This window comes from Amphiura filiformis, unplaced genomic scaffold, assembly GCF_039555335.1.
Source record: "Amphiura filiformis unplaced genomic scaffold, Afil_fr2py scaffold_65, whole genome shotgun sequence".
Classification (NCBI taxonomy): Eukaryota; Metazoa; Echinodermata; class Ophiuroidea; order Amphilepidida; family Amphiuridae; genus Amphiura; species Amphiura filiformis.
Window position 1 is genome coordinate 58,145 of NW_027305529.1, and position 24,006 is coordinate 82,150.

The 24,006-nt window shown below is 38.3% G+C and overlaps 2 protein-coding genes across 2 annotated transcripts; both read left to right on the forward strand.

Moving 5' to 3' along the window:
* The first annotated feature begins 380 nt into the window (after positions 1-380).
* LOC140144596 (uncharacterized) lies at positions 381-4,422 on the forward strand. The gene is made up of 2 exons (XM_072166412.1): positions 381-474; positions 2,330-4,422. Exon 2 carries the CDS (start codon positions 2,354-2,356, stop codon positions 3,176-3,178), a length of 825 nt encoding a protein of 274 aa, XP_072022513.1. The 5' UTR covers positions 381-474; positions 2,330-2,353; the 3' UTR covers positions 3,179-4,422.
* Positions 4,423-8,350: 3,928 nt separating this feature from the next.
* LOC140144591 (uncharacterized) lies at positions 8,351-22,301 on the forward strand. The gene is made up of 2 exons (XM_072166408.1): positions 8,351-8,604; positions 20,015-22,301. The coding sequence occupies exon 2, from the start codon at positions 20,039-20,041 to the stop codon at positions 20,861-20,863; it is 825 nt and encodes a 274-aa protein (XP_072022509.1). The 5' UTR covers positions 8,351-8,604; positions 20,015-20,038; the 3' UTR covers positions 20,864-22,301.
* The last annotated feature ends 1,705 nt before the right edge of the window (positions 22,302-24,006 follow it).

Here is a 24,006-nt window from a genome sequence, read left to right on the forward strand (position 1 = left end):
GCCTGGCTGCACCGTGCACTGACATCATGCAAATAACCCAAATGGTCGTGATGGTACGAGTAACTTATTGTCAGGCGATAAACAAATAAACTTACAAATAAGAGACGTCAACAAAATGGACTTTGACCTGATACCACTGTTTGATGACTGTGTATAAGATCTGATAATGGATTAGGTGCAATCAAAACGTTCTGCATTATCATAATATCCGCCTTTTTCGACTTTAACTCTATATAAAACATGCTCGCAATTAAGTCGTATACAGAAAGTAATGAATGACCTGAAGACTGTAAGGAAACCTTTTGAATGACCCAGTATTATGCAATTAAATAGCACAACTCTAACAATATCGCGTGCAATATTGTCGGTCATTGCCATCATGTGTGCTGATGAGAATATCATTATTTGACAAATCTCTGCTACGGATTGAATTCAGTTACCTTTCTTCTATATTTGTTGCTGTTAAAACTTGAGGTAAGTTAATTAAATCATTTATAAGCTCTCCATATGGATTATAGTGACGGAGGCATTTTTACATATTAATGCCACTGGATTCCACTGGATTTTATTAGTGTAATTTAAAGATGGAAAAATCTTAATGGCAAAACCATTCTGTTCGAAACGTTTTCCTGATCATAGACCATATCATTTAATATTTTAGAAATTCCCAATATCGTCTATGTTCTAATACTATATATATAAATTTATAATCTTCGGATATACGTGTAATCATATTATAAATGAGGGAAATTATACTTTCAGAAATCAAAATCCAAGACACTGAATCTTATTATGTATATCCAGCTGATTACCTATAAAGGGCCATACAGACTCCGAGTAATTGACGTATAGAATATTTTGATCGTACCCTATTCCCATTATATTTCCAGTAATGTTTAACTTCTAACGAATGTCCGATGACGTCAAATCGATAAATATGTGATGTAAAATGTCTCGTGAAAGTATAATATCGATTTTACGTCATCAAATATTAGTTAGAAAAAACAATAGAACGGGAATAGATTAAATAACGACAATATGTTGCATCAAATATTCTGCATCCACCAAAAAGTCTGTAGCGGCCTTAACTCTATAAAGTACTGAAGCGGATCAATTATTTGAGTCCAAGGTATTATCTGTTAGCAACAGAATACGCGGATTTATGGTTTCTCTAGCAGAAGTCAATTTGTGCCGAAATTTCTGCAATAGGCTTATTGCATATGAACAAAGGAGATGTACAATCTCCGAAATGCGTTTATGCAATTATACATCTGTTGCATTGTAGGGAGGAATTTCAGCACAAATTGACTTCCGGTAGAGAAATCCTAAATCTTGCCAGTGGGTCACTTATCATGCTTATTGGGATAATAAATAAGGAATAACTGAGATGCTTTGTTACCTAGGTAATATAGTGAAACGGGTCAATACCCAATAGGTCCTATTGGTTGTGACCTATTTTGTTGTGTTTTCGAGGTAACCAAATATCCTACACAGGGCAAAGTATTCTATTTTTTGATTGCCATTAACAAAAACATTTTCATCAAATGAGGAAGACATTTTCTGTTTTGACCCAAATGTTGACCTTCGACTTTTTTGCTCATAGGTCCGGAACGATAAGCCGTAGCTAGGTAAAATCATACATTTTTTGAATCCTTATAACCTGAGGAATATATTTTGGAATAAGTTTTAACTTTGAAATTTGACCCCTGTATAAACTTTGACCTCGGAATTCTGGGATTGTACAAATGGCTAACATTGGCTAACGAACTTTTTCTAATAAGTGACCACAAGGAGGATGTCAATTCTGTTGCGTGTATGACCTAGGACACAATTGTGGCACCAGAATTGATTAATCTCTAGTACTTATATATATTTTCGACACAGACAGTATGTTTTCAGCTCATTACAGTGAATATTTTTGGGTCGGTGGGGAGCAGTGTTTGCACTCAAATATTAAGACAAATAAAGCTGACACACAAGTGGAATGGCATGGGTTCTATAAACATGATAAAGGAGATCCTATTTCTATAGGCTTGATATTAAGGGGTGTCATTTCCGCACCATGTTCGTGTTTACATATTATTGGCTTTAACTCAACAAGACCTATGGAACTATAAATGCAATGCTTCCTTGCCTTATTTCTTATAAGATCAATGTATTAATATTATTATTAAACAAATGCTAAAATGGGAAGCGCATGCCATCCCACTCACCATTAATTAAACGTTCAACATACTTAAGCGTAAACCTTGTAATGTTATGAATTATTCTAATTCAAGATCTACAAATAATGTATCATATCAATGCACATTTTGATTTTTAATTTCAGATTGTTGAATACAGCTAAAGCACTATGTCGACGGATATTACCAATCTTAGGCGAGTTCTCCTATGGACCATTCCCCGCAGTATCTCCACAGCATTCGAGCGATGCGTTGCAGGGTTGGACAACGTTGCCATCATTCACGAACCATACACCACAGCATACTACTTCGGTCCAGATCGCCAGTACCTCCAGACCCCGTTCCTCCCCGTTGAATATGGCTACAGCTATCAGAATATTAAAGATCAGCTTGAAGGAGATCATAAAGACAAACAACTAGTGTTTTGCAAAGACCATGCGTACAGTCTCGACAAGCGTTATGATAAGATCCCAAGTGGTTTCACTCATACCATTCTGATCCGAGATCCTGCTAAAAGTATGTCTTCCTTCTACGATGTATGTACAATGCCTGTGTGTCTCAACTATGGTCTCTTAAGACATGTCCTACCAGAAGGTTACGCTTTTAAAGAGCTCTATGAGCTGTATGAGTACATTAAGAACAACTTAGGACAAGAACCAGCCATAATTGATGCAGATGATCTCATCCAGTATCCAGAACAAATAGTGAGACGTTACTGTGATGCGATTGGTGTTGAATTCACGAACGCCATGCTGGATTGGGATCCATCCACCAGCGTTACTACCACGTGGTCTAGTACCATGAAGCTACTCAAGCAAGTCGGTGTGTATGAGAAGGCTCTTAGTAGCAATGGGTTTACCCCAAGGAAGCCTAAGGTCATGGATTTGTCATCGTTGCCCGAAGATGTCCAAATTGCTGTCAAAATCTGCCAGCCATATTATGACAAACTATATGAGAAGAGGATCGTTCCTGAAAACAGGGAGACTGAAGTATAGACACTATAGTGTGCTAACTCCCCGGGGGATACTAAAGTTTGGTTTAGGGGTGTGCCGCTGAGAATTTGAAAGCAGACCCATCAATATAGAAAGTCAAAATTTTCGGCTGAATTTAATCCAGATTGTCTTAGTTTTTTAAATATTTCCCCTAAATTTCGCTAGACTGAGGCAAAATTGGGCTATTTTCTGAAAATTTTTTCGAAAATTTCGAAAATGGACCCATCCATATGTACCAAAATTGGCTTAGAAAAAAGGGGTCATTGATCTATAACAAATTACCGAGTTGCAAAACTTTTCGTGATAAAAACTCGAACGGTGGTGATGCAACTGCAAATTTCACTTTTGCAAATCTAATCATTCACCGAGTTACGCTGCATATTCACCTCATTTTTTTCAATCTTAGTGATTAAAGTCTAAAATGAGCAAAAATACCTTAAAAAATATCCAGGGACCTCAAAATAGTGAGCATCAGTTACTAAGTCCGCCTAACAACTACATCGCGTCAAACAAAAAAATCTTGCGTCTTCGCGTATCAACACGCCGCGTCAAACAAAAAACCGCGTATCGTTTTGTGCGCTTCATCTCGCGACATCGCGTATCAACACGCTGCAATAAACACGGGAAATCAATATGAGTGAGGAGAGTCATGGGTGCCATGGGTTGGCGATATTATTTAACAATCCGCGATGCATGTATGATACATGGGTGACCATCAAACTGGCAAAAATACAAATTAATAATTTTTTACCAGTTGACTAGAAAGAACTACTAAAACCACGATAAGAGGCAGAGCGGATAAGAGGGATGTGAGCTAAAGGGGGAACAGTGGAAAGAACGAGAGGATAGGAGCAAAAAACCGTGTATCATTTAAGAGGCAGAGCGGATAAGAGGGAGAAGAGGGGTGTGAGCTAAAGGACCCCAGTGGAAAGAACGGGAGGATAGGAGACAACACGGGGGGGGGGGGGCAACAAAGAAGAAGTTGATTAAAATGAATAAAATTAAACTACTGACCAATCGCAATAAAAACTCGGAGGGTGGTGATGCATTTGTAAAATTGCATTTATGTACGAACCGCGAAAGACGGGTGACCGCTAGTATACCAAAAGGCCGAAAATGCTACCAACATTTGCTGCACATATCTGTATTGAGTACCCCACCCCGGGACTATAACTTATGAGAACAGCTTAGGTTGTCAATGAAAAGTCATTGGATGGCAACCGTAATGCGTTTTCATCTAAGTAAACCGAGATCAGACTCCCAAATTTACCATCCCAAATCAAAGCTATTATTGACAAAAATACTTTTAAATATGCCATAAAAAACACCTTGCCAGAAGTGCGTTAACCGAAGAGTCAGCTGCATTTGTGTAACCTGTTCCTTTCTGTCCTTTTGCTTGTTTTGTCCTCCGTCCCAGGCACCGTCTTGTCTTTATGTAGGACCCCATTGGAAATAAGTTTACACATTTGCAGCTAGACTTTATGGGTTATCCTGCATGGCATTTTGGCTTTTTGGTGTCTTTGCTTGTATCCATGTATTTCATAATGCTTAATTTGTGATAATTTGTGATTGATTATATTTATTGTTCTTGTCGATTTTGCCTAATAAATATGAATGAATGAATGAATGAATGAATGAATGCGCATTAGAAAACTCTAGCGAGTTAGGCAGGCCTGATTATTGTCAAAAAACAATTTCATTTTCCTTTTTTTATACTTTTTACCATTGAAAACATGAATACCGCGACCGCGATTTGCAGTTGTGCTTAAACAGGTGATTTGTATACCCCGACAGTATAAAATAAAGAACTCAAGATTTAAATCATACGTTTTGTATCTTTGAATTAATACTTTGTGTCACAGTAGCATTATGCGCAATATTACAAGAAAAGTGGGTACCCATATAATTGTGTGTCTCGTCGAGTTGAGAGTATAACGCCATGTTGGATTTCACAGTTACAGATTCGAACCAAGATGCGTTGTCAGTCTTGCAAATAGTCAATCACTTGTTCGGATATGTCATTTCAATATCGGGATGATCTTTTTTGTTATTTACACTTGAATGATCACCCTATTGGTATGTAGATTTTCACCATGTTCACCTTGTTGTTTTGGTGTCTATAGTTTTGTTTTTGATAGATTTTGCTTCTCAAGATCACCAAACTTGTAGCAGTCAAGTTAGCTCAATCGATAAGGCGTTCGACTATGGTGCGAGAGGTTGCGAGTTCGAACCCTGGTGGTGCCTTGTATGCTCTCGTGGAAAAATTGAGTTAGCTTGAAATTCCCTTGGACAAGGAACTCACTGCTAATTTGTCTCGTTGTAACCCGTACAAAACTCGGGGAGCTGATCCTGGTTGCGATGGTTATTTGTGGAATGTCTAGGGTGTGCGCTCTTGAAGCAGCAAAGCCCCTGAATTGTTGTTTAATGGTTTATGGAATGATGTGGGGCCATATAGGTCAGCGACAACCTGTAAAGTGTGCTGAGGCTTGTGGATCAACGTCTAGGCGTTGTGCCTGTGCGTAGCGCACTATAAATCACTGCGCTTTTTTCTTTTTCTTTTTTTTGCGTCTCATATTAGAAAGAACCAATGTTTAATTGCAATATTTCGATACTACAAACCAAAACTGGGTGCTATGATGTACGAGATTGGGCTACGAGTATACATTTTACCAAGTCGGCGATAGGAATTTGCTTCATTTTGCATATATGCATGACTTTCTTGTGATGACCTTCAAGATGTGTCTATTTTCAGAAAAAGAGATAAGGATGTTAATTCTACTTGGAAAAGGTTAGGCAGATATGAAATGTGCTGGATATGTTCATGGATGAAAATTGCTGTGGGCATAATTAACGAAATCTGGCGAATGACTCATTTTCAGTCCAGATTGAGAGTATAATAGTCTTAGCAATCAATACATTCACAAAATACAATATTGGATTAAGTAATTAGTCTTTTTGATTATAATGTGCTTGTAACTAACAGCAAACAATGCATTGCGAATAAATTACAGCATTCCCACTACTTGTCAATGCAAAATTATGAAACGTGATCTTCATCCATGGCGTCGATCATATCATCCGCCGCCTGGGGACAACCGGTATTTTACTTCCACATTTAGAAGATGAGTGTTTGTAAAATGGTCAGTGATTGGCTCCGATATGTTATGATATAGACTTTAAAGTTACGTAATGAATACAATTGATTAGATTGTCTCGATTCTCGCTTGGGGTGTGAAAGGTTCCCTGTTCAATTCCCAGTATTAAAAGCGGGATAGAATTTGTGTCTTTTTCTTTGTCCATTTTTAACCCAAATTGTTTACTTTCATGTGTAAATGTACATATTGCACTGGGAAATATATTTTATGTCCATTTTCTGAAACGGTACTGCATATGGGTACCGGGTGCAAAAAAAGGGCCGAAAATGCACGTCGGAATCGCTTCATCGGGGAAATTCTTTCTTATTTACATTCAAATGTTTTCAATAAATAAATAAATAAATACATTTATTGGTTTATTTCTCGATCGATAGATTAATCGTTTGTTTGATTTACTCGCACAAGTCCGCGAAATGTTGCAAATTTGGGCTAAAAACTTTTTTTTTCATGCTAAAAATGAAGATGCAGAAGGCAATTATTGTTTATTTTTACTTCTTTTAGACAAAATACCCAAAATGGGTCGTCCTGTACAAGTCTATGGATACTAGTTTTTGCCTCTTATCTCAAGAACGTCAAATATCGACTATTCAGTGCCAGGAGTGGGTAGTGCAATAGCTGCCCTGTGAACATTTAGCAATTTCCACCGCAACAGTCACTATGTCAATTTGTTTGTCATGGAGGGACAGTATTCTTTTCTAGATGCTACATCTGTTATCAGGTTAGAAACATCTCTGGAATACAACAATTGCGCAAATAACACATTGTTGCCGATTTGATTTGCTGACTAGCTATTCATCGAGTGGTACCTCTTGTTCAGGACAGAAGGGTTCCGTCATTAAATCGGTAACTGGCCCGACAGGTTACTGTCAAGTGATCAAAAGAAAGTCACGTGAAAGCGCCCACTTGAGCGAGAGGTACCTTGTGTTCTCATACAGCCCACGGGTGTGATTTAGTCTTCGCCGGCACACAAAGGCACACTTTACCGTCGATGTACAGTCATTTACCGCCCACCTTAATTTAGGCGCGTAATTTAAATAAATTGAATAGAGTTGCTGATTGATTATCCGTAACGCGGCGTGGCTGCCAGATATAGGTCTATGTATATCTGTGTCACTTTCTATCAATTAACTATTTCGCAGTATAATCTTGTTATCATGGTTATGGTTATAGACCTGTTCAATAAAGTCAAACGGGTTTCTTAATATCACAAATATCCATAAAATCCCGGGGCAAGTGGGGGAGTGAAGCAGGGGTCGAAAAGAGGAGAAGCGGATGGGCGATCGAGATTGGAGGGGAGGGGAGGAAGACAAAAAGAAAGAAAAAGGGGAGGGAAAAGGGGAGAAGGAGGGCGATGGAGTGATGGGCCCCTAAAGTGTAGGCATAAAATAAAATAAGTGCAGAGAAAGGAATGGATAAAGAAAATAATTATTAATTATTATTATAGAAACTAAACACATAACAGCACTAGGCAGCCATTAAATAATGCAAAAACCTTTATGCTTTACGTAATATTAAAACACCCAGTCAGATGTATTTCACATCTGCCAAACACAAGTCACCCAATTTCGAAAACTGGACGTTGAATGTACACTCTCATGAATATTGATCGGCAACATTTTCCAATATGTCAGCGCTCTAATCAGCCACAATAGAACAATAAACCCTGCAGCGATCGCAGCCAGAGTGCGAGTGCCTTTAAAGGGAATTGTTTTCTGGTTAATTCATTCTAATTTTCGTGCATGCCTACCCCTGACCGAATCACAATGATCTCATTTCTGATAGCGAGCGAGGTTCAATAACCTCCATTCAACAAGCATAGCTCAAAAAGTTGACCTCAAGTTATGGGGGATGAGTTAATGTACCCAACACACTCGAAGGTTGTTTTGTGCATGCAGAGTTCTATGGGTTATAGAACTTTGCACTGGTATTATAGTGTTGGGTAATGGGTTAATGTTTAACCAGCTTGGTATTGAACTTTGTTCATGTTGCTGGCTCGCTCGCCAGCTCGGTCGACCCTGTCTTCAGGCAGATTTCAACAATATATAGCTTTTAATCAAATAAAAGATATACATGTACCTTGCCTTGTTCTGTACGAGGTAAATCATACAACAGCATTGCACCCAACCTGAACACAACTTAAGGGACGTTTTACAGGCATGCAGCTTTGATGTGATGTAAGAAGAAGAGATCCATACATCCGGGTCATGAGCAAATAAATTTGTATGTCATATACTTGACATCATTTCATTTTGAAAGTTGATTTCCTCTATAAAGGTAAGCCTAGCCATACACAGAGACTTTATTGCACAATATTATAATTACGACATTATAATTTGATAACAAATTTTGACTTTTTAGATAGATGCTGTTTGCGTATAGTTGCCCGTATCTTCGTATTAATATACAAAGTTTGTGACATAAAAATAAATACTTCCATTAATGAGAGAAATTCTTCAATTAGAAACTTTTTATTAACGACATTTTTTTCGGTATGACCGTACATGTGCGAAGATCATTATTCTCCATTTTTCCGACGGATGAATTCGTAGACTAGCCTTAGACTACGACAATATTTGCCGTGGTCAATAGGGCTATCAATGGATGACCATATTTGATCACCACATATCACACCAGTATTTGTGAGCTGTTCCAACAACGGGATAATTATATACATATTCCTGAAAGTATAATAATATATCTTTTATTTCCATGCACTATTTACCGGGGCTAGGGGCAATTTCACGAAAACTTTAAACGCGAATAATTTCAAATGTCCTGGTCGGTACCTAAAATAAGCAGGTATATGGATTATGATAATTGGTTTTCTAAACCCGGGTTCCAAACAATTGCAGTTGAAAACGTAACTTCGTATGCGATAGCCTGAGCCTATCCATATCAGGATATACACAATAAAATTTCACTTAATTTTGAAAATGTGTCCAACGTATAGTAAAAATTATTAAACTCCAAAAGCGAGGTACTGCTCGATGCACAAAAGATCGAATCCCCTGGGTAAATGTGATTTTATTGTAAGCTATTGTATAAGACTCGACTAGACGGGTTTTTCCCTTTGAAACCTTTGAACTGAGGTTTGAAAAAAACATTATTTCACATGCTTTATTTAATGTGTTTGCTTTTCCGTATAGCATGAACTATATTGGTGTACAGTGAGTTTTAATACAAGTGGTGAACACATTACTATCAGACTTGACCTTTTGAATAAGGTCGCAAAATCACACACAATGTTCATGTTCCACTAGTTCTATATCGGCCAATCATTGCACTGGATGACTGTACATGCAGCTACAGTGAAATGATTGAAACCAGTGTCGTCATTGTGGGGGTGGGTGGGGTGGTGGTTAGGATGTTTAACTACCCCCCTCCATGAGTTGTTAACTCAACCCCTGACGTGCAAACACAAAATGTCACCGAAAGAACTCAGTGCTCAAACATAAATGAGTTATGAGTATAAATGAATTTATTTTCTCAGTAAAATGTAAAATCAACGAATTTTAATATAATATGAATCTTCAATATACAATGCGACTTAAAAAAATATAGATATACTAGAGAACGACAGCATTTGTTGTTGCTGCTGCAACTTCAACTTGAAGTTGATTAAGTAAGAGCTATTTATAACAGCTTCAACTTCAATGCAGTTGGCACTCTTTGCGCAATTAATAAGTATATGGTGTCAGTTAGACTGAGAAAGTCTGTCTGACTATACTACATTTCCTCTTGTTATAGCTCGATCGATCAGAACAACTTTAAATTTGACCTGACCTTTGACTTCAGATGACCTTTGTGGTTTCATACTCCCCAAGTGTTAGGAATCATTTTTGGGGAGTTACAGCTCAATTGGAGCAACATTACATTTAACCTGACCTTTGACCTCAGATGACCTTTATGGTTTCATACTCCCCATGTCATGTGTCAGGGATCATTTTCTGCAAGTTACAGCCCGATTAGAGCAGCTTTTAAATTTGACCTGACCTTTGATCTTGGATGACCTTTGCGGTTTCATATTCCCCAAATGTCAGGGATCATTTTCCCAGAGTCAGCCCGATCGGAGCAACTTTAAATTCGACCTGACCTTTGACCTCAGATGACCTTTGCGATTTCATACTCCCGAGTGTCAGGGATTATTTTTCATGAGTTACAGCCCAATCGGAGCAACTTTGAATTTGACCTGACCTTTGACCCCAGATGACCTTTGACCCCCAGATGACCTTTGACCCCAGATGACCTTTGCGGTTTCATACTCCCCAAGTGCCGGGGATTGTTTTCCACGAGTTACAGCCCAATTGGAGCAACTTTAAATTTGACCTGACCTTTGACCTTGGATGACCTAACAAAATGCAAACTTGCTCTGCATAGGAAATTGCTATTTCTTTCCAGCGCCTATAATTATTGTTACTATACCCACTCAATCTTTCTCCAGTAGACGGGTCTAAACTTGCCCCTGATTCTTGGCAGTGCTCTTAATATAAACTTGAATCTTGGCACAGATTCTTGCCTTTTCTCTATTCTGAGCGATGACCTCATTGGACAGATATACAGACAGAAAGCTCCTCGTTAGTATTATGATATATATATATATATTTTATTAATAAAAATTCCTTTAAAAAAGGAATGGGCACCCAATGTGAGCTTGGACGTGATATGGTGAATTCCATGGTGTGTAGATTTGGTATTATAATGATTTTTCTAGGGAAGAGTAGAAGATGATCAAATGCAAGAGAAATGTGTTTGATTGGGGAAGGTCTTCTGACAATCCAAATATAAACTTAGTCCACCTCAAATGACCTGTAACAATTTGTGATTGACATTACTTAATTCACCTCGGATGACTTTGATCTGACATTCAACATTTTCCCGCTTACACCAATCATATCCATAACAATTTAACTCTTACAACTTCCTGTCAACTCTCTAATTTAAAACTCTAAATTTCTGTCTGTTTGCCTTTTCTGTCTTGTACCATTTAGTACACTACAGTTTGTTACAATTATTAAGATAAGCAAACATTGCTGGGTAGATAACAGGATTTAGTTATTTACTTAATCCAATCATGGAGGTAGTAGCTAGTACTACGTACCTCCATGATCCAATCATGGCATTAACGTCAATTTTGGTCTTCTGTGTTTTAAAATACAACAATGTAGAACATGTATAATTAGTATGCCGTGTTGTTTGCATACAGATTGCCGCCCAATTGTGCCACCATATTGCAACTTTGGCAATAAGGGACTGTTGCGTTATTGACCCGCAGAATTTTCCGGGTCGTACGATCAAGGTAGACGAATACATAATCGGGCCGTGGTCTTTACATCATCGTCCCCTGGAATCACTGAAGAATGAAAAGGTCATTCATAAACCAGATAATTGAGATGAGCGTCACGACCGCCCGTTGTGAGAATCGATCTTGTATATTGCCGGTACTCGATGCTATTGTTATAATTGTATAATTGGTAATAACTTCTCAAAACCACTTATCACAACACAAAAGGAAGCTGACCGCATGTAATAGCATTTCGCTGTCAAATGTTTGATTCTGATCGATGATTGCTGAATAGGCTGCATTGTCTATGACTAATTATAATAAAATAATAATTATGGCGAATAATGGCATTATATTTAAAAAAAAATAATAATAAGGATTATTAATTTGCTTTAAAATTTTATATAATCTAAAAAATAAAGTTTTATTAATTCTATAGTCAAAAAGTCAAAAGTAGAGAAAAAAAACCCTTCAGCAGTATTGACATAATTTTCTTAAGAACTATTCGATCTGTTTGGAAAATAGTAGGCCTATATGTTTTTAATTTTGGCTAAAAAACTAGTAGGCCTACACGCAAAATAATAACTCAAAATGTATACTGGTAGCACGCACTATATTTTGGATCTGAGCCAAATCCGCAGTGGTGTAGCCAGGGGGAGCCCGGAGGTATATACCCCCCCCCCCCCCCCAAGAAATTTTTCAGGGATAAAATGGGAACAGCAAAGCGGAAAATGTCGTTAAAATGACTAAAAACGGGACGAGAAAAATGACAAATGGGACGAATATTTGGTTGTTCTACTTCACTCTAAAAGGCTGGCTACACTCATTCGTCTCAGGCTGCACTGTTGCAAATCAGGCTCTCGAATCACAACCAAGTAATATAAAAACACGATGTTCTTAAACATGTTAAAGTGCATACTACTTTTAAATAAAATAATTTTTCCTCATGGCTCAACCCCGGGGCTCAACGATGCAATAAATTAAAGTTTAAAATATCATATACATCTGAGTCTATTATCTGATAAACTAGGCCTAAACGAAAGCAAAATTAAAATTCAATATGACCCTAAAGATAAATAAATAAATATGTCAAAATAAAAATGAATTAATGAATAAAAAAAACAAGAAGCTGCTTAAATATTAAATGAAAAATGGATATGATAGATGAATATTAAATTAATAAATAAATAAACAAATAAATATAAAGAGTTAAACAAGCAAATAAATATATAAATTGTCAGATATTGAGATGGATATTCATGCAAATAAATCGGATAGATCAATAAATGGGTAAGTTGGGGGCAAAGATAAGTAAATTAATGAATTAAGATAAATTAATGAAATAAAATAAATAAGCAAATGAAGGATACACATATTTTGGAACAAAATTAAAGCTTTTTCAATGAAGTAAAAGTACGTTTATAAAAATACAGCTAAACATGTTTAACCTTGTCTTGCTTGTTGCGAAAGTTTAATCGAATAAATGTTTAGGCCTATATAGCTTGGGCAGGATCGTCCATAAAGCATGATAGGTATAATGTAGGCATATCATAATACTGCTCGTGATTTAAATGTTGTATCATTTTATTTATTATAAATTAAAGAAATATATAGTAATTTAAGACGGTTTAATCAGGAATCGTTTCTCTAAATCAATAACATGGTTTATAAAAACTAGTCCAGCGCTCCAGTTACGATCAATGTAATCGGTGACCAAACTAATTGACCACTTCAGCAAAGCACTTGAAATTGACCACCGCAAATTGCTGTTTGAATACACAATCGATCTCGGGGTCATCATGGTCATGCTTCTTCCGTCCCGGTCTTTGAATTTCATCGGGTAGCTAAGCTTGTTTCGTCCCGGGTCGTCCCGGGCAGGTCTTTCGGGTCAATAACGCAACAGTCCCTAACCGCTATATAGATTCTATGGTAATTAGCAAACAAAAGCCATCAGTTTAAGAGGCCTCGTTAATTGATCTTATCACTATGGACCACAAGAGTCTCATCCCAATGGCATAGTCCAATAACCTCAATTACATAATCATAGTGCAAAATTTGACCTCAAGTTGCAGAGTATGAGTTTGTGTACCCAAATTATCATGTCAAACTAATGTCAGAATCGGAATCCTTGTACTCGACATATCCGAAAAAGTGTCTTTGTGCATGATTATAGGTGCTCTGGCTCAAAACTTAAATTTTCAAAATGGTGGCGGCGGCCATTTTGGATTTTGGCCTCGAGCGAAAAATGCCGGGATTTTCGCGAGGGACATGGTGGCTATTTTTTTTCTAAATGGTCCATAGAAGTCGAATCAATCATCAAACCTTACTAGCCAGAGAGTGGTCACCAAATTGAACTTTTTCACCTAACTAAAGGATGAATGTACAAATGTATTAGGGTTTAAGAACTGTTCCCATGATAGATGAGCATGTTGTGGATCCTAGTGTATGGTCAAATGTCACCGTCTATCGGGTTCTAAGGCACACGGTAAACTGGTTGAACGCATACAAAGGTCAGGATTTATTTGGTGTTTTTATAAGTCCTAATTTTGTATTTTAAACAAAGAATATACGCTCACCATTTTATCCCGTGCATATCAGAAAACAATAATAAAATAAAATCCAAGCAAATTGTGGTTTTATTTCTGAGCTGGGCATAATTTTAGCAAAACAAATTGCGAAGTCAATCTAGCAAGAGTGAAATTAGAAGCTTTTCACAAAGTCATGCCTATATGGTGGCGCCTCCGTAGAGGGCGCCCCAAAAAGTAGAAGTATCACACACAGCTATACAGTGCTCGATACCAATAAATGGTAGAGCTATTTTAAAATATAAACACAGATTTTATAACATTTCACTATTTTCTCAGCAAATATTTCGTGAAACACCGTGTTAGTGAAATGTTATAAAATCTGTGTTTATATTTAGATATATACATTTAAAATAGACTTGGTGATTTATTAAAGCATTATTTACAATATTGTTTCATGCAAGCCAGCCGAAGCCGACCTACACTCGTCAGAATATAGGTCAAATATTTCAAATGAGTTACCCAGAAGGTTCCCAGAAACTTGGATTCTTTGCAGGAGTTACCCGGTGGTTATCCGTTTTTAATTTGACCTTGAAAATAGCATAAAGCATCTTAAGAATGCATTGTGCATGGGTGGGTATTTGGTCAAAGGTCACTGAATGAATTCAAAATGGAGCAGCTATTCTGACGAGTGTAGGTCGGCTTCGGCTGGCTTGCATGAAACAATATTGTAAATAATGCTTTAATAAATCACCAAGTCTATTTTAAATGTATTCCAGCTCCCTTCTTGGTTGAGCACTTTACTGTGGATGATTTACCTTACTTGGATTTATTTATTTAGATATATATATATGCCTATAGGTCTACAAGCTCTTACATACATGTATTGCAATGATTGGCTCCGGAAAAAAAACGGCTTCCCAATTAATTAGCTTAGTCTGGGCCAAATGAACAAAACATTTGAAGCCTAACAGTAATGGTAGCTAATGCTGTTCAAAGAAAAATGAAAGCTTCGTTTACGTCAGCACATACTGCTGCGCAAATGAGCTTTATGGTCCAATGAACCACTGTTGGGTCTGTATCCGCTGTACATGTACATCAATAGTGTGCAAACCGGGGTGGACGGTACCATTGGGGGAGGCAAATAGGCCAAGTATACCATTGAGACCTATTGACCTTGATCCATTTTGCTGTGTTACCTAGGTAACAAAACATCCAAGATGGTGCAACCCTATCCTTATTTATTTGAAATGATTTATCAAAACGAACATTTTGACACCTCTGTGGCAAAATCGGAGCACTTTGATGTTTTTGACCCCACATAGAGCCAAAAACATGACCTTTGACCTTTTCGGCTATAACTCAAGAACGCCCATATCAAAAAGAAAAGTTTCCCGGTGACCATTCGGTGGTCATCAGAAACCTTTCGGGTACCTTTTCCAGAGTTACCCAAAAGTGCCCGCTAGCGGATACCTTGCGGATACCTAATTAAGTTATCCAAAAGTTTTCGGGTAGACATCCGGAAGTCTCCCCAAAACTCAAATATTTCAAATGAGTTACCCAGAAGGTTCCCAGAAACTTGGATTCTTTGCAGGAGTTACCCGGTGGTTATCCGTTTTTAATTTGACCTTGAAAATAGCATAAAGCATCTTAAGAATGCATTGTGCATGGGTGGGTATTTGGTCAAAGGTCACTGAATGAATTCAAAATGGAGCAGCTAGCTGTTGGCAGTTGGAATATATTTGTGCAGAATATTCAAGTTATTTTATTTATTTATTTATTTATTTATTTATTTATTTATTTATTTATTTATTTATTTATTTATTTATTTATTTATTTATTTATTTATTTATTTATTAATTAATTAATTAATTAATTATGCTTCATCACTGGCTCATATACAATGACAAAGACAAATATATTATATATAAATATTGCACATACTAATCGAGACAAAGTAAATAGAATAAAATGCCAGCGAAAAGAATGGGACAAACAGGTGCAAAATCACCTCTAGGACCATCCCACCTTTCGATTTTTGAAAACTTCAATTTATGGGAAAAAAACGCAAAAAACCCATCACAGCCCCATCCCAAATTAAATAAGCCTGCAATTCGAGCATCTGCAGTAAGAGCTCCAAGAGCATGTATTCAAAGAACAAAAATTTTGAGTAAAATGAGAATTCAAAAATATGTGGTCCAAAATGTATGGATTTACATTAAAGCCAAGAATTTTCTGCTTTACAAATGCTAAATTCCGCTTTTCTCCGCTTTGTAATTTTAGCACATTTCTGACATAATAAAATTTCACAAGAATCTTGTGACGATCATTGCGATTTGCAAAGTTGGGATGGGTAATTGGGTATCATGGCTGCAATGGGGCGTTGTACGGTAAATCTATGACGGATTTTACTTTATTTTGATGAATTTTGAAGACCCATTTCATTTAGTATTTTATTTATTTCTTTTCGATTGTATTTTTTTCCTTTTTCCAGGTCATTTTTGCTTATTTTTTTCTCAGAAATGCGTTTTCCGCTTTATCTCCGAATTCCGCGATTTTAGCGGAATTTCCGCAACGCGGAAAATTCTTGGCTTTAGATTTACATGTAGGACATTACAAGATGTTTACTAATTAATCTGGAACATGCTGTAAGAATTTTAAAGCATTGAATGCTTGATTTCATATGATAATGCAGGTGGGACCATGATATGATTTGTATATTGATGCAGTCTTTATACTCACTCACTCACTCACTCGGACGACTTCTGTCGGACTCCTACGATGGCTCTCCAGATGTGTCTGTCCTGCATGCAGCTCCGGATTTCGTTTGGTTCCTGTCCAGTGTCCTCACACAGAAGATCCACATAGGTCTTGCTCAGCCGCCCCACACTTCTTTTGCCGTGACTGGGTTTCCACAACACTAGGTCTGACACCACCTGCCCTGTACTTCTTAAACAGTGACCAGCAAATTGTAGTCTCCTTTTCCTGATTTTATCAGTTACCTTTGTGAGTTCTCCATACAGTTCTTTATTTGTGGTATGTGTCCTCCAGCTTATATCAAGAGCTGATCTAAGTAGCCTGGTGTAACAACCATTCAACAACTTGCGGATCTTTGTTGTCACTGTCCATGTTTCTGAACCATAGAGCAGGATGCTTTCTACTGTTGCTTGGAATAGCTTGACTTTAATCTGCCTTGGAAGATGGGATTTCCAGATTTTAGTGAGCTTATTACATGCCCTCCATGCCAGTGCTTTCCTTGTTTTGATGTCCTGCTCGCTGCTTTTGATCCAAGCTCCAAGATATTTGAAGTCTTTTACAACTTCCAAACTGGTTCCATCTGCAGTTCTTACATCCACTTCAGTCTGTTGATTGAATACCATGCATTTTGTCTTTTTGGTATTCATGTGCAGACCTACTCGTAAAGCAGCTTCTCTATCCTTTCCAGTAGCTCCTGAGCTTGACTGGCAGTATCAGATATTAATGCTATATCGTCAGCAAAGTCCAAGTCAGTAACACATAGCGGTCCAACCCTTCTACTGCGTCTGGGATTTGCTGTAAAGCCTAGATTCTCTTCTCTACCATCTATAGCAGATCTCATGCAATAGTCTAACACAGTTATAAAAAGATAAGGAGCAAGAGTGTCTCCTTGAAGAACTCCTGCAAGGATGTTGAATTCCTCTGTTTCTCCATCAGGAGTCACAACTTTTGCTCTTGTGTTCTGGTGTCTTCTATGGCTTTCACAATTATGGTGGGTAGTCCATATGCCTTGAGTATTTTGACCATTTTCCCTCTATGTATTGTATCGAATGCTTTCTTAAAATCAATAAATGTCATTACTGCAGTGAGATTTTTGTCCTGAATTCCTTCTATTATTCTTCTAAGTGCAAGAATCTGGCATACAGTAGATCTGTTTTCTCTAAAACCGCATTGGTTTGGTCTGAGTTTGGTATCCATATGCGGTCTTATCCTTTCAAGCAGCATGCGAGTGTAGGTTTTTGCTACAATAGAGCTAAGGCTTATACCTCTGTAGTTTGCAGTGTTGCTGAGATCCCCACTTTTTGGTACAGGGATAAGGTTCATTATAGACCACTGATCAGGTTTTTCGTTGCTAACAAATGCTTTGTTGCAGAAGTCAAGGATAATTTCATCCAGGTTGCATCTTTTTATGACTTCTGGAGGAAGTCGTTATACATGTACCTAATATATGACACATTTGACTGTTTTAGTTTATATCTTTTCTAGTAAATCATACATGGTTTTGACAGTAAATTAATGTCCATTAAATTACTACTCATCAGCTAATGTGTCAATTAACTGATGTAAGCTTTATGTTAAGCTATTTGTTGTAAATAAATTATAATATTTGATATAAAAATTCAGAAGAATATTTTTGTACAATAACTACAATTACATTGTACACTTTTCAAGTTTCTTATAGCAAGATAGCACTAAAGCTCAACTGCCATGCCTGCAGAGTTGTATTTCTCCAAAAACTACAATTCAAACAATAAGCTAAATTGTCTAATAAATTTGTGCATACTCATGAATTTGTATTTCTGCATTCCCCAGAAGGTCAATAGGAAGTCTCCCAAGAGGTCACCAGGTATATCGTCACCAAAGTTATCCGCTAGGTCCCCGAAAAGTTATCGGGTAGTTATCCGCTAGTTCCCCAAAAAAGTCATCGGGTAGTTACCCGCTAGTTTCCCAAAAAGTCATCGGGTAGTCAACCGGTACCTGTATTACCTGAAAGGTATCCACTATGGTTTCCCAAAAATTTATCGGGTAGTCACCCGCTATCTATCTAATTTGCATGTGAAATTTGCCGGTGTCTACCCGGTGACCGTATCGGGAAGTTATCTGGAAAGGTCTCATTTTTTGATATGGGAACGGTACGTCCTATATGTCAAACTATACATTTTCTGAATCCTTGTGACTAGAGGAATACACTGGAATGGTTTTAACACAATTTGACCCTGTGTAAAGTTCGATGACCTTTGCCCGCCAAAAGCTACTATTGCTCATTATTGCTATCATGCATTTTTGTGTAGCCCATGATGTTAACTATACCTATGGTAAAAGTGCAGCTTTGCCCCAGTGGTACCGTCCAAAACGAGCTCACACATACCGTAACCACACGCTAAAAAAACATTACACTACAGTGGGTTGTACTGTCACACCCATCGGATTTAGACTTGTAAGATATTGCTTGATAACATAAATTTATCAGGGGGTGTAGTATTATACCACCTTAACACCAGCTCAGTGTTGCACATTTACCGGCGTTTTTGCAGTGTACTGCCTATGAACTATTTTCAACTCAAGCTCACAGTGCAGTGGTGGCTGCAATATTTCAATATTTATATCCTAAATATGCTATAAGTTTAGATAAACCTTAAACATAATTAATCATCAGGCCTATGTCATTGCATTGTATAATTATTTGAAATTGGATTCTAAATCGCGACGAATGGGCACACTGAAATCTTCATGCAAATCGAGAATGAGATTTTTGTGTTGAAGGGGGTACCCAAAATAAATCATTATTCTGTGCATGGTGGGCAAAGTTTCCCATCTCTTTCCTAAGCCATGCAAACACTCCTGTCGAAATGGTATCCAGGCCTGGCTGCCCCTTAGCCCGGGTGCCCGAGGTGCGACCCTACCTGAGCGCATAGGAGTTACGCCACTGGCAGTATTCAGTGAGAGCTCCTCTAGCTCCTTACACTTTGTCCTAACATTAACGGTGGGGATATTGTGCCCTCCCATACATTTGATAAAGTTGCTCCTCTATCACCACCAGCCTTGTCCCTTTCATAAACAATAGGCCATATTATAGACAAATGCTATAACCTGATTTGCTCTTTTGTTTATTTTGTTTTAGATTGGACTGGCTTTTGGAACAACAATGTCACGACGCACCATCAATCAAAGACGGGTTATGCTTTGGACCATTCCCCGCAGCATCTCCACAGCCTTTGAGCGCTGCATAAGTGGTCTTGATGATGTTGCCGTCATCCATGAACCATACACAACAGCTTACTACTTCGGACCAGATCGTCAGTACCTCCAGACCCCATTCCTCCCCGTTGAATTCGGCTATAGTTACCAAAACATCAGAGAGAAATTAGAAGGAGAGTATGCAGACAAGCAACTGGTTTTCTGCAAAGATCACGCGTACAGCCTGGATGGACGCTACGACAAAATCCCCCAAGGTTTCACCCACACCATTCTGATCCGTGCACCAGCAAAAAGCATGTCATCGTTCTACGAAATCTGCACTTCTCCTATTCTTCTCAACTACGGACTCTTGAAACGCGTCATGCCTGAAGGATACGCCTTCAAACAGCTTTATGAGTTGTACGAACATATCAAGACACATTATGGACAAGAGCCTACGATTATTGATGCCGATGATTTGATAGAATACCCAGAGCAGATGGTGAGACGCTACTGTGAAGCCATCGGGGTAGAATTCAAAGATTCCATGTTGGATTGGGACCCAACTGTCAATGTGACGCGTACTTGGTCCAGTACCATGAAGCTCTTGCAACATGTCGGTGTCTACGAGAAGGCGTTGAGGAGTGACGGCTTCCATGCTAGTAGACCTAAAGTTGTGGACACCTCGGCACTTCCGGAAGATGTCAAGGATGCTATCAAAGTTTGCCAGCCTTATTATGATAAGCTTTACGAGAATAGATTGATACCTGAAGACAGAGAAACTGAGGTGTAATATTGTAATAGGTGACTCGTACATGTATAGATTGGGCATGACAACATCTTGTCTCTCTTTAATTTTCAGCATTCATCATTTAATCATGGCAATAATCATGATCATGAAACTACCCTCTTAATAATTGATACGATTCAGCCATTCATGACGAGGCTAGCGCAATGTAATAGCACAGGTCTTGCCTACGGCGTTTATGCAGTTTGTGCATTTTGTAAATACATGGCAACATTAATAAAGTAAAGCAAAATACGATAATATTAAAAGGCATCGTTACGGATTATGATGGGCAACGGTGGCGCAACGGTCTAACAGACTCTGCCGCAGCAATATTACTTACAAACATGGTGCAGGGTGGAGTCTGGTTCATTGGCATCGATAGAGAGATGGACACTCCGGCCAGCCTTTGAACATGCATATTTTCCCCTTGATCTTTACAGTTCACAGAGCTGCGATGTAACTGGAGTCCTGGAATTTCCTAGCAGTGCCGCCGAGAGCCATTACGGGCCCAGGGGCAATGTGAACGCACAGGCCCCTTTGATAAGTGATGACGGTGCAGGATTTCATAAGTGTGTTCGTGTGTGTGTGTGGGGGGGGGGGGCAATTTGGAATTTGAACGGCATTTTGTTCCCAGATTAAGTTTCTCTTAACAACTTCCACGCGAAGTGCAAACATTTTGGCAATTTAAAGGCAATTTGAAGCTAAAATGATCCAAATATGAACCGGTGAATTGTACATTAATGCGCGCGAAGCGCGCGAAAATTTGTAATTCGAATTAGCGACTCGTTAGCTCCCAGATTGGACTTATTGAAACAAAGTCCGTGCGAAGCGCGTAAAATTGCCAATTTTAAGGTAAATGATCAAATAATAAAGTTAAGGGCACAATGCGCGCGAAAATTTTCAATTTGTGTTCCCACGATTAAGCTGCACTCCCCCTGATTTCTCGAAGATTTCATTATATCGAGGATGATCATTTTGGAAAAATAACGAGTAAATTCAAGTGAAATATTTATTAGAATGTGTGCTTCAAAGGCTATCTTGTATTTTATCAAATGCACGTCTCTTTTCGTTGTTTTTTACGGGCCCGTTACTTTTGTTTGCTTTTTATGGGCCGTAAAAGAGCAACAGACCTTATAATGGCAAAGAAAGGAGATGGGCCCGCAAAAAGCAAAGAAAATATACCATAGGCCCGTAAAGGAAAGAAAAGAGACCTTAGCATGCTTAGTGAGTTAAAGCTTAATAAGCAAAGACAGGATACCTTAATGGACCCATAAAAAGAAAACAAGAGACCTCAGAGGGCCCGTAAAAAGCAAAGAAGAGATACCTTAGGGCTTAGGCCTAAGAAAAGAGACCTTCGGCCCGTATAGTAAAGCAAAGAAAATATGCCTTAATTGGAAGGTATCTTTGCTTTGCTTTTACTGCCCCATAGTAAAGTATCTTTTCTTCACTTTTTACGGGCCCCCTAGGACCCCGGGCACCGGGGTAACGCCCCAGTTACCCCCCTTGTCGGCGGCACTGTTTCCTAGAATGTCATTGGTGGTATTACGATATTCCCACCCGGTTAGTGTGGGAATTACTAGCATTCCAAGTACTCTGTACTTGTCAATGTAAAATTATGAAACATGAAAGCTCATGAACTTCATCCATGGCGTTGTCTTTTATAAAGACATTTCTTGTTTAGATTCTTGACATAAGACATAAACATAGTACGTACATGGCGTGCGGGCAGTCGTGACATATCCAGGGCCGGATTTACCATAGGGCCAGATGGGCCCGGGCCCAGGGCCCCCAAAATTGCCCTGTACAATGTTCATCTTCCATTTTAGCTGAAAAACACTATGTTTTGGCCAAAGTAGCCTACAAAACTTGCACAATTTTGCGCGCTTCGCTGTTATATAGCAAAATTTTGCTTTAATTTGGGCTAAAAATCTTTCGCGCGCAAATGTCCCAGTAAGATCTTTAAAAAAACAACTTGGCCACTTGTGTGCACATGCCTTCCTCACGGCGGCGTTTGGGGCCTCCAAATTTTGGCCTGGCCCTGGGCCCCCCAAAAGGTAAATCCAGCCCTGGACATATCAAAAGAACCGACACGACTCACGTTCGAATGAGTAGTTCGCATTGGCGACATTTGCGCTGGTATTAAATACTAGCGATATTCTTTGTATTGCCTCGTCTGTTTGAACTCAAATTAACAAAGGACATTATATGACAGTGAAAACTAACATTTTATACAAAAAAAATACAATTCTATTTCGTATGGAAATGTTATAATATGGCTTTAACTTTGATATGACCTTGATGGTTTTTATTACTTATTTTCTAAACCATTGGAATCATTCCAATACCACACCACAATTTATGAAGAAGTATTTTATGGTCGATTGTATCAAACGCTTTTGATAAGTCTAAGAAAATTCCAATTGTTGTTTTACTTTTTTCCACTGCTGGATTAATTTTATCCACCGGCTGTAAGGGGTGGTGCAATAATTATGTGTGTGGGGGAGGTGAATTATAGTGGGGGGCAAAGATTTTTGGCAGGCCAAAAGGGGGGGAGCAAGCATTTTTGGCAGGTCGAAAGGGGGGGTCAAGCGATTTTTGGCAGGTCGAAAGGGGGGGGCAAGCAATTTTTGGCACAGATATTTTGGGCACCGATTCTATATTACGCCCTAAAAGGCGTAGAAAAACGTTACGAACACGTTCAAATATGCAAAATTTCCTGCTCGCTGCGCTCGCATTATATGTTAAGACAATTTAAGGTTTTAAATTCAGGTTCCCCAAAATCTTGCATGTGTAAGGGGGGGCAAAGATTTTTGGCACGTCAAAGGGGGGGGCAAAGGTTTTTGGCACGTCGAAAGGGGGGGCAAGCGATGTTTGGCAGACCATTTTGAGAATTCACCCCCCCGGGGTACACATAATTATTGCACCACCCCTAATATAGGGTACAGTGATAGGATTGAAATCCAAATTGTTTGTCATTAAGGATTTCGTGAGTATCTATATTAGTTCACACATTTATCAAATACTTTCTAAAATCTTTGAAAAACATGGTAAAAGTGACACTGATCTATAATTGGAGAAGACACCGGCATCTTGTTATTGCTACAACATGTACACAAAATGTTCTGAAAATGATATGCATGAATATT